This window comes from Acinonyx jubatus, chromosome X (assembly GCF_027475565.1).
Source record: "Acinonyx jubatus isolate Ajub_Pintada_27869175 chromosome X, VMU_Ajub_asm_v1.0, whole genome shotgun sequence".
NCBI lineage: Eukaryota > Metazoa > Chordata > Mammalia > Carnivora > Felidae > Acinonyx > Acinonyx jubatus.
The window spans coordinates 80,258,819-80,271,027 of record NC_069389.1 but is presented as its reverse complement, the minus strand read 5'-3'; the positions used below and the strand labels follow the sequence as shown (position 1 = coordinate 80,271,027).

General features: G+C 41.6%; 1 protein-coding gene across 1 annotated transcript; it reads right to left on the bottom strand.

Annotated features, from left to right (window-relative positions):
• Positions 1-347: 347 nt before the first annotated feature.
• Positions 348-9,673, bottom strand: LOC128311442 (endogenous retrovirus group K member 7 Env polyprotein-like). The gene is made up of 4 exons (XM_053201653.1): positions 9,624-9,673; positions 6,903-7,117; positions 4,158-4,265; positions 348-1,777 (listed from the first exon to the last, which is right to left on the bottom strand). The coding sequence occupies exons 1-4, from the start codon at positions 9,671-9,673 to the stop codon at positions 978-980; spliced, it is 1,173 nt and encodes a 390-aa protein (XP_053057628.1). The 3' UTR covers positions 348-977.
• Positions 9,674-12,209: the final 2,536 nt, after the last annotated feature.

Here is a 12,209-nt window from a genome sequence, read left to right as displayed (position 1 = left end):
TCTCAGCAAACACAATCTATGACCACAAGCATACACACTCACACTCACACACACCACAACACACACCAGTTCATGACACGGTGCAGTTTTATCCTAAGACTGCAAAGGTTTGTAATGTCATGAAATCTTTATAATTATGACTAGTTGTATTAATAGAGCTGAAGAGAAACATTACATGACCACCTCCACAGATGCAGAAAAGGCATTTGACAGATCAATACCCATTCACTGTCATCATTGATCCTTTCATGTTATAGACCCAGAAGGTTAGTAGGAAAGCAGAGGATTAATATGACATATATTTGTGTATTACATATATACATATGTTGCGACCGGCGCAACAAACACCGAGATCAGGGTCCTGAGGGTAGGGGAATGTAAGAAAAAAAAGAGAAGAGAAGCCAGTTTGGGAACAGGAGGGTCCCCTGGGCTGATGGCCCAAGTGACGGCTTTATTGTTGCTGTACACAATCTTTTATATCAAGACTCTTATGGGTCAGGTCATTCTAAGAATAAACAGGTTTCACATGATCGCTGCCAACCAAAACATTTAGTTCTGTGTACCTTGTGAACTTTCTAAACGGGTCACAACAAGACCTTGTTGATAGATTGCTAGCAAAACACAGTTCCCATGTTTGTTTCTATTTGACCCGGGGTAGAAAAGGGGAGGTAACATTACTGCCAACACCCACAGACCACAGGCTTCAGGAATTAGCTTTCTCAGCCTTGACAAGGCTTTCGTATGCCTTTGCAAGTGGGGGAATGGGAGGGGGAACCACCGGGTTGGCTGAGTCAACAGGGAGCCGTTGCTCAACCCGGTCTCAGCCTGGCACTCACTCCTACATTTCCCCCTATTGTTTGTAATTGCAACATGTGCATCCTGGCTTGGTATGTGGTAAAGGCAGTGAGACCCCATCTCCAGAAACAACACAGCAAGACAAGTATAACAGATATTACGGAAACAATTTCAAATAAAGATCAAAAGGAATGCTGAAGAATATTAAATGGATTAAACCCATTAAGTTGGTGCAGTATGGTTCCAGCGAGATCTCCAGGGTCAGGGAAACTGAGTGAGCTACTTGCAATAGCATTTATCTCTTCTTGTAGCTGTAAGAGGTCTAAGCTAGTGTTAGTGTCATGCCAAACCCCTTGTAAATGACGACGCACTTGTCCCCATGTCATATTAGTATACTCTAAAGGGGTAACACAGATATGCTTATATGCATCATGACAAATTATAGAAAGTCTGGTACGCAAAACAGCAAACTGATCACCAAGATATATCAATGCTTCTTGTAGTGCCTCCAATTGGGCTTCCAATTTACGGTCTATTCGCTCTTGAGTGGCAAACACCTTGGATACATTATGAGCCAATTCATTTACATGGGATGCTGTTTGGGCACTTTCATGTAAGGATATTACAGATACAGTTGCAGAGGCAATTACAGTCACTGCTGCTATGAGTCCAGCAATCAAGAGTCCAAGAAACCGTCTGGTCCTGCACAGCCGTTTACTGATTTCTAAGGCCAATTGCATCCCATAATTAGGATACCAAGGTCCTGTAACATTTACTGGCAACATCCAATAGGGAGGTTGTAAGACCAGATAAACCTTCATTTCACTTCTAGAGGGTCCATCTACTGGTAGACAATTGGTCAAAACACAAGCAGGACAAGTCAGCCGGTATAACTGATGACGATCTTCTTTCACTGGAGTAATGGTCCCATCTCCAACAATCAAATAGTAGGGAGGTGGAACACAGGCACGCAATTGTAGAACTGGAGAAAGATAATATTCTGGAAAACTAAAACTGTCATTAGTATATATTTTATCAAAGGCAGCATATAACTTCCAAAGATCAGAATGAATTCTTCCTTCAGGGGATTGCAAAAATGGTTGTTGGGATTAAGCACTACCATTGTCAGTTTTTATTTTACGAGGTTTGCCCATTGCTGCAAAGGCAGAAAATAGGTGATTTTGAACATCAACAAATGCTTCTCCTGAGTGGGCTGAAGCATGTATATAGCCTGAGCAAGTATCAACAGGCACATGTATATATTGCAATTTCCCAAAAGGTAAATATTGTGTGATGTCCATTTGCCACAAATCATTGGGCCGAAGACCTCGGGGATTAATGGCATAGACCGGCTGTGGGAAGAATTGTGGACAGATGTTGCGTTGTTTAACAATTTGTCTGACCACCTCATGAGATATTTTGAATTCTTGTCGAAGGGCTGCCGCATTCTGATGAAAATTATCATGACACCTTTTGGCTGTTTCCAAAGGAGTGGTAATGGGCAGAACTTGCAGTAAATGGGTTGCTGCATCGGCTATCCGATTCCCAGCAGCTAGGGGACCAGGTAGATCGGTGTGAGCTCGAATGTCGGAAATATAAATTGGACTGTGCCGTAAATTAAGAAGTTTTTGTATAGCATGAAATAGATGATAAAGTTCCTCATCTGCTGTCAGTATAAAGGCAGTGGGAAGCTGCAACACGGCTTTGACAATGTATTGACTGTCAGAATAGACATTTATAGATTCCGGGTAAGTTTTTAGGGCTACCTGTACAGCATAAAGCTCGGCCCTTTGGACAGATTTAGTCGTATAATTTAAAGTGATCAAATTTTTATGTTGGGAAGTGACATAATACACTGCAATTTTACCCTCTTTACTAGCATCCACAAAAATGGAAGCAGCATCTTCAATCGGCTGACAAACAATAGGATTATAGGGCAAAATATCTATAAGACTGAAACCTTGTATTAAAGATACAGAAGGTAAATGAAATTTAATTTGACCTGTAAAATTAGCCAAGGCAAATTGCCATTCGATGGACTGGGCAAAAGCAGCGTCCACCAGCTTCTGTGTCAGAAAGGCACATGCAATAAATTCTGGATCGTGTCCAAAGAGCTGAACAGCTCAGGATCTTCCTCTAATGATAGAAAGACAAAACATAGATAGCAAAGGATTAATGACATGCAGGGAGTGTAAGGCTAAATGTAGCCATCAAGTGGGCCATGAGATTGCCACAGAATTGCAAAGGGGATGACCTGAGGTTTTAATATTATTAGATACAAAGGCTGAGAAAGGTCAATTCTAGTGATTGGGCCTGCTGAATGGCCTGTTCTATATGTCTTATAGCTTCTTTAGCTTCTTGAGTGAGACTTCGCGGGGACGCTGGAGAACTATCTCCTTTTAGAATATTAAACAAAGGCAGTAATTGTTCTGTGGTGACCCCTAGTGTATTTCTAATCCAATTTATATCTCCTAATAATTTCTGAAAATCATTTAGAGTAGTCAAATGTCCGGTTCTAATTGATACTTTCTGAGGTCGGAACAGTTGATTTGGAGATGAGATACCCTAGGTATTCAAAAGGGTGCTTCCTTTTGAACTTTCTCAGGGGCAACAATCAAATTATATGCTTTAAGGCATCTTTGAAGAGAAATAAAAGCCTCCTGTAATAATTCCTCAGTTTCAGCAGCCAAAAGTAAGTCGTCCATATAATGGATGCAATATACATGGGGGAAACTCTGTCTAAAAGGGGTAATTGCTCTGGCCACGAACTCTTGACGTAAAGTTGGACTGTTAGCCATGCCTTGCGGTAAGACCTTCCACTGATACCGCTTAGCAGGTTCCTGTAAGTTAGTGGAAGGCAGGGAGAATGCAAAATGTTCTCCGTCGCCAGGGGCCAACGGAATGGTAAAAAAACAATCTTTTAAGTCCAAAACTAGTAATTGATATTGTAAAGGAATGGCCGATGGGGAAGGGAGGCCAGGTTGCAAAGCCCCCATGGGCTTCATGACAGCATTAATTGCTCTCAAATCCTGCAGCAACCTCCAGGATCAAGGACCTCTTTAATACAGGTCCAAGTAGACCACAAGGTCCCTGGAACCGCAGCCCCACAAATCTTCATTTGATTCTTAAGTTCCTGACCAACTCGCTGCCAATCCTTTAAATCAACTGTACCCCCGTCTGGAAACCATGGGCAATAATCATGCACTATGTCAAAAAATTCCCTAAGGGCTGACTGAGAAACCTTAATTCCCTTCTCCTTCATAAGAGCCTGCAAGGCAGTTACAAAATATCCCTGTTCCATAGACTGTTTCTGTCCCATAGTTTTACTCCCGTCGTCTGTGCTGCTGGCACAGTTCCCCTACCTGAATTAGATGCCGTGCGATCTGCTTTCGCTTTCCTCCTTGTTGTCTCAGGTCCCTGTTCGGGCTCCACTTGTTGCCACCGGCGCAACAAACACCAGATCAGGGGTCCTGAGGGTAGGGGAGAGTGTAAGAAAAAAAAGAGGAAGAGAAGCAGTTGGGAACAGGAGGGTTCCCGGGGCTGATGGCCCAAGTGACGGCTTTATTGTTGCTGTACACAATCTTTTATATCAAGACTCTTATGGATCAGGTCATTCTAAGAATAAACAGGTTTCACATGATCGCTGCCAGCCAAAACATTTAGTTCTGTGTACCTTGTGAACTTTCTAAACGGGTCACAACAAGACCTTGTTGATAGATTGCTAGCAAAACACAGTTCCCATGTTTGTTTACTATTTGACCGGGTAGAAAAGGCGGGCGCGGTATGGTAACATGTACTGCAACACACAAGACAACAGCTTCAGGAATTAGCTTTCTCGCCTTGACAAGGCTTTCGTAATGCCTTTGCAAGTGGGGGAATGGGAGGGGCACACGGTGGGCTGAGTCAACAGGGAAGCCGTTGCTCAACCCTGGTATCAGCCTGACTCTGGGGTCACAGGACCTCCCACATAATACTTACACATACACACATACTCACAACAGCCCGCACCCGGCATTAAATGGAGAACATCACTAGAGGCTTTCCTTATGAATCCAAAAGCAAGACACGATGCCTTACTTTTTTCTCCTCCAATATTCGCACCATGTGAGAGGTGTATGAATTTCAACTGACAAGGGCAAGCAATTTGAAGCAAAGGACGTGCTTAAAATTCTCTGTATTTGTTGATAGTATGTTAATGTGGCAACCACACCCACCCAACGCCTAGGGAAATGGACAACAAACATCAAAATGAGAATCTAGGGATAAGTAGCAGGTTTTGATGTTCAACATCAGAACTCAATAACCTTCTTATGTACAAACAAATCCACAAACAAACAATTTCAGTATACGGCTAATGGGCGAGAAGGAAATGATGGTCATAATCAGTAGCAATGGACAATGCATAACAGAAAACCCCACAATTTTATACTTGAGGCAAGTAGGAAAAGACATATCATATTTTAGTAAGAACCTCAAGATAATAATGGTCCCATCAATGACCCTAAGATTAATTTACTAAACTTAAGCAATCCCATTAACATGCCATTAGCTGTTTTGATAGGTTAGATAAGTTGAGGTCAGATTGGTTTGGTAGAATAAACAGCAATTGTGAAATAAATCTGGAAAATAAGTGTAATGGGAGGATGTGACAGTTGGTCTTATCAGATACTAAAGCACACAATACATAGTGTACAATACAAGAAGGATGATGTTGACTCGTGAATTGACAGCATGACTAATGAAACAGAAACCATGATACTAATACAACCTTATTTATATTTTCAAGATTAGGATGTGATTAAAGCAGCTTTTCAAATCATTGGAGATGTGACTGATGATTTAGAAGTTGGCTGTTGTGACTTCCAAAAGTCAAATAATCCAATTTAAAAATGGGTAGAGGACACGAACAGACATTTACCCACAGAAGACATACAGATTGGTGTCCACCCAGACGAGCCTGGGGCCTGCTTCGGATTCTGTGTCTCCCTCTCTCTCTGCACTCCCTGCTCTTCTCTGTCTCTTCCTCTCTCTGTCTCTCAAAAATAAATAAAACATTAAAATTAAAAAAAGAAAAGGTGCCCAACATCACTTATCATCAGGGAAATACAAATCAAAACCACAATGAGGTATCACCTCACCCCTATGAGAATGGGTACAATCCAAACCACAAGAAATGACAAGTGTTGCCGACAATGTGGAGAAAAAGGAAACTTCTTGCACTGTTGGTGGGAATGAAAACTGGTGCAGCCACTGTAAAAAACAGTATGGAGTTTCCTCAGAAAGTTAAAAATGGAACTACCCTACAATCCAGTAATCGCACTACTGGGTATTTATGCAAATGTACAAGAACACTAATTCAAAAGGATACATGCATCTTATGTTTATTGCAGCATTATTTACAATAGTCAAATTATGGAAGCAGCCCAAGTGTCCACCAGAAGATGAATAGATAAAGAAGAAGTGAACACACACACACACACACACACACACACACACACAGGAATATTATTCAGCCATAAAAAAGATGAAACCTTTGCCATTTGCAACAACATGAATGGAGCTAGAGAGCATAATGTTAAGTGAAATAAGTCAAGTCAGAGAAAGACAAATATTATATCACCTCACTCATATGTGGCATTTAAGAAACAAATGTGGGCTCACACAAGGCAGAGAGAAGTAGGGGATCTGTATTTCCATGTCTCCCCTAAACAAAGGAAGGACTGAAGTGGAAAGGACTTTGAACCCCAAGAGTCTGGGAGGAAAAGAGACTGAGTCTACCAGGGAGAAACTGGGACAACTTGAGAGGACCATAGGTGGGTGATTGCAAACTGGGGGAGATAAAATGGGCTGTGTAGGCACAGAGGGGAGGGATCCCCTTCTGCTGAGAGAAAAGAGTGGCTGGGGAAGTGTAGGACTGTATCTGGACAAAGGAAAAACCTCGGACCAGGATGGAGAGGGATCCCATCTCTAACTGCAGGTTAGAGGATCTCTAACTGCAGATCCCATCTTTGGACTGGGGCCAGCTGCCCTGTTCGCACACCTGGGGAGGAGGGGAGCCACCCCCGGGTTCACTGGTAGATCAGGGCGCTGTCCACATTAGGAGAAACCGGTCCCCTCCCCTGAAGGGCTGCGGCACAGGACAAAAGCAGCCGGGACCTCATATCGGGAAGTGCTTCCCCAGTACTGGGGCACACGGAGGCTGAGTTTAACTCCCAGCCAAGCCTCCAGGGCAAACCAGGCAAAGGCGTTGGAGGAGCAAGACAGACAGCCTTGTCTGCGCCTGCGCACAGTGAGGAGAGCTCCAAAGGAGTGATTTGGGACACTGGGTCATGGAGAAGAGACTGGGGGGTTCGCCATTTTTCTCCCCACCACCACCAAGGTGGGGCCTCAGGGATCAGTCCGCAGGGCCCACAGTGGAGGCGGGACCAGCCTACGCCAAACAGGTCCTTCCATGCTGGGTAACTGTGTATCTACTGGAGCTGGGATAGACACTGTAGGACCGACAGACCTCTCCTCCTGACCAGTGCTGCTGCATTGCCTGGATTAATTCTGGACACTTCTTGCTATAGATATATTCTCCCCCCCTCCATTTCTCCCTCTTATCTCTTCCCTCCTCTAGGCTGGTTACTCTGGTTATTGGTTTGTTTAAACAGACATATTTAATCCATTCTCTTGATACATGTTCTACACCTCCTTCTTTACATTCCTTTCTCTCTCTCTGGAATAATCAAGCCATATAGTTTCTCTGTCTGGGTAATTTTATTTTCATTTCTTTTCCCCGCCTCCTTCCTTATTTTCCTTGCTCTTTCTCTGGATTAAGTCTTTTAGTCTCTCTCTGGTGGGTAGTGTTTATTTTTTTCTTTTTCCCCGCCCCTGTCATTTCTCTCTTTGTATGTGCTCTTCCATCAGCACGCCTCCACCCTGTTCTTTACTTGTAGCTGGTGTTTCTGGTTTTTTGCTTTTGGATTGTTTTTGTTTGTTTGTTTGTTTGTTTGTTTTATTATGTTTGTGTGTTTGCATGTTTTGTCTCCTGTTTGTCTGTTGTTTGCTTTCCTTTACAGGGGTATGTCAAGGAAAAAATCAAAGCACACCTGGTGGAGGGTCCAAGACATGACTATGAGTAGGGAACTGAACTAACCAAAGTCACAACAGAGAGCAAGTAACACTTTCCAAAAAAAATACCTCCTGAGGGGCCAGGCCCTGGACAGTGTATGACCACCCTTTAATATAGCAGTGCTCACAGGTGCAGAGCACACAACAAATTTTTAAAACTCATAAGGGACAGAAAACTAGCCAAAATGATGAAACGGAAGAATTCACCTCGAAAGAAATTCCAGGAAGTAGCGACAGCTAAAGAATTGATCAAAACAGATTTAAGCAACATAACTGAACAAGAATTTAGAATAATAGTCATAAAATTAATTGCTGGGCTTGAAAAAAGCATAGAGGACAGCAGAGAATCTATTGCTACAGAGATCAAGGGACTAAAAAATAGTCATGATGAATTAAAAAAGTGGGTCTTGAACCCATGAACTGTGAGATCATGACCTGAGCTGAAGTCAGACACTCAACTGACTTGAGCCACACAGGCGCCCCTGAAAATTACATTTCTTTCTGCCTCCTTCTGCCCCTTCATGGTGTTGCTTCACATTTGGTCTTCCTTCCCAAATCCAGGCCCAGAGTAAAAAGAAGAAGTTATCAGGAGGGTAATCCATATAATCAATACTTTACTGCCATCTTTAACTATGTCCTGAAGATAAACTTCTAACAGGGAAATTGTTGGTGCAAATGATGTGCACCTATGTAGCCCTTTAAAAAGTCCTGCCATACTGACACACAGAAAGATAGTTCTAGTTTGGCTCCCTCAAAGTAGAGTCACGTGAGAAAGGCCGCAGAGCAGTGAAGAAAGCAGTAATGCTAAAGTCATGTCACACCGGACAGGCTCTGGACTGTCATGGACCTACTCTCAAGCCACTATCATGGTCAGAAGATGTGGAAGTAATAAATCACACCTTGCACACAAGAGCAACCTGAGGTGGCATATGTGTGTGGGGAAGGTCATTGCTTGAAGAAACACAGGACATAAAATCAGCAGGTCTGAGATACAGTGGCAGTTTTATTAGATTCATTTTTATATAAAACCCAAGCATGAAGACCTTTTTTATTAAGAGGCTGGTGTCCACTGTGGTACAACAGGAGACCAGGCCAACATCATGTTGTAAACAACTTTACTGAGATATAATTTAGACAATAGAGGTCATACATTTTAAGGGTACAATTTAATGATTTTAGTAAATGTATGGAGTTATGCAGTCATCCGCTTAAGTGAGCATCTGTTTCTAAGGATTTGTCTATTTTTGGTATTTTATATTAATGGAATTACAAAAAAATGTGGTCTTTTGCATATTTGGCTACTTCACATGTTTTTATGGTTCATACATATTGTATCATGTGCCAGTAGTTCATTACTTTTTATGAATGAATAATCTGTGAATATACTACATTTTGTTTTATCTATTCATCTACTGATAGTCATTTAGGTTACTTTTACTTTTTGGTTATTATGAATAATGATGATATGTGCATTTGTTTACAAGTTTTTATGTTGACATGTGTTTTCATTTCTCTTGGGTATATACTTTGGATTGGAATTTATTGGTCATATAGTAATTATGTTTAACTCTGAGGGACTGCCATACTATTTTCATGACCCTGACGGTCTTGGTGGGTACAGGCTTGGTTTGTTGCTTTTCTCATGATTAGACTAAGATTAAGGGTTTTCTGAAAGAATACCACAGAGTTGCAGGGCCTTTCTTGTCACAACCTACCTGGGAGGACATAATACCCACATGATGTCTCTGGAGATGTTCACATTCATTGCTAGTTTAAGGTGATGTTTGCTGAATTTCTCTATTGTACAGTAACTATTTTCCATTAGGGAAATTATTTCCATTTCCCTACTCTATTCTTTAGAAGTGAGGTATTAAGTTTTCCCTGCCCTATATATATGCATAGGGAATTAAGGAGGAAGGTGAGGAGGGAACGAGAGAAGGGTGGAGAGAAAGAGAGAGAGAGAGAGAGATTGAGATTGGTTGATTATGAGGAATTAGCTCATGCCATAATGGACAATAAGAAGTCCCATGATCTGGTGACTCTTTGCTTGTGACCCAGCAAAGCTGATTATGTAGTTACAGTCCAAATCCAAAAGCCTGAGAATCCAAGCACAGATGGTGTAAATCCAAGTCTGATGGCAAGAGAAAACCAATGTCCAGTTCAGTGATTAAGGCAGAGAGAACAAATCCTCCCTTCCTCCACGTTTTTGTTCTATTTAGGCCCTCAATGGATTGGATCATGCCCACCCACATTGGGAAAGGTGATCTGGTTTAATTAATTTACCAATTGCAATGCTAATTGCATCCAGAAACACCCTCACAGAATACCCAGAAATAATGTTTAACCAGATATCTGAGCATCCCAGGACCCAGTAAAGTTGGCACATAAAATAAAACATACACCTCATGGAGGGAGCATATCCACATATACTATTTGAAATTGTTAAATGAAGATAACTTGACACCTTTCAACCATCTTTTTATTAATTCAAGCATTTACTTAATTAGCATGGATATGTGTATATTTATTATATAGGCTGGGTTACTGAATGGACACATCCCCCGAAACGTCCAGCACTATGATTTATGTTGTGCAGTATAAGTATTTTGGCTTAAGATCCCAGAACATGCAAAAGAGTTCCCTATCACCACCATTATTTTTCAGCACTGTCTTAGTCCATTCAGGCTGCTAGAACAAAAATAGCAGCCTGGGTGGCTTATAATGATAGGAATTTATTCTCATAGTTCTGGAGGCTAGAAGTTCAAGTCCATGATGACATCATGATTGGGTTATAGTGAAGACCCTCTTCTGGGTTGCAGACTGCCAACTTATGCTGTATCCTCACATGATAGAAGGGACAAGCAAGCTTTCTGGAGCCTTTTTAATAAGGGAAGCAATCCCATTCATGAAGGCTCTGCCCTTGTGACCTGATCACCTTGTAAAGACTCCACTTCCTAATACCATCAGTTGGGGGTTATGGTATATGTATTTTGGGGGGATACAATCGTTCAGATCATACTAAGCACTATTACATTGTCTAATTATGGTATATTAAAGAATGTTTTTAGATGGTGCATTTAGCCATGATATAATATAAAAAAAAACATTATAAATTCACTTGATTTCATTGCATACTTGGAAATCCCTTGAAAAAAGGGAAAAAAAGACAAAGTTTATTGAAAGGATCATGGAAATTTATTGCTACCATTCAGTAAACCTATTAGCAAAATTCCTTATGATGGAGCCAAAGTATGTGAGGTAGAGAAAAATATTTCCTTTATTTGAAAGCCCATTGTCTTGGGCACAACCTTCCCCATTCTCCGACTCTGACTCTATGGAAAGTATTTTAAACTCTAGATATTAGGTAACTTATAGCATTGTAATATAATATTTGTTTATACACAAGCAAATGAATTCTGTCTTAGAAAGGAAATCTTTGTCTTCATTTGAGTCTTCATTTCAACACTCATGATGTACAAATGTGACAAAGGTGGTTGCTGACCTTGTTAAGATTAATTTCAGTAGAAACATGGAGGGACACAGCCCTATTGGTTGAAGGATGAAAGGTGAGGCAAAGTTTTGAGATGGTGTGTATTGTCAATGGGACAGACGCAGTGCTGTACTAGACAAAACCAGGTAGAGATGGATCCAATGAGGACAACCAGTCCAGTTGCAAAGGCCCTCCATAGTTTTGTTCATCTGAGCTGAGTGCATGGTGAGCAAACTTGGGCACTACTGTGCTAGTAAGTAATGGGACCAGAGCTCAAACCCAGATCTCCTTTACTCCAATGCACTTACCCCTAGCCACTACGATTTGGTGCTTTCCTTTGTAAGTGAGGTCAGCATAAGGGAAGGGACTTTACACATCCAGAGGAAGGGGCTTCTTGCGTGTGTGTAAGGAAGTGGGAAGAGAGGCAGATTCTAGATTACCACAGCAAGTTAAGGCTGAGGCTCTGGTTGGGCTAAGTGAAGTGTGGCTGTCTGTGCTCATACAGGGCACTATCTCACACACTTGGAATTTGTACAGGGAAACATTTGTCATAAACCAAGCTTTCAACCCTTTTTTACTCAAGCTTAGTTTAGTGCTCAGTCCATTACAGAATGAGTGCATCATAGTTTTGTCGGTAGAAAGTTAATTTCCTTTCCACTGTGGATATTCATCTCTGCACTATCGCTAGCTCCTGAAAATGGAGTGGCCCGCTGATAGGACAAGAACTGCTTTGTATCCAGCCACATTTGCTTTGAGAAAGTAATAGGTGGTACTTAAACTGGGTCTTGGTAGATCAATAATTTAGGCACGT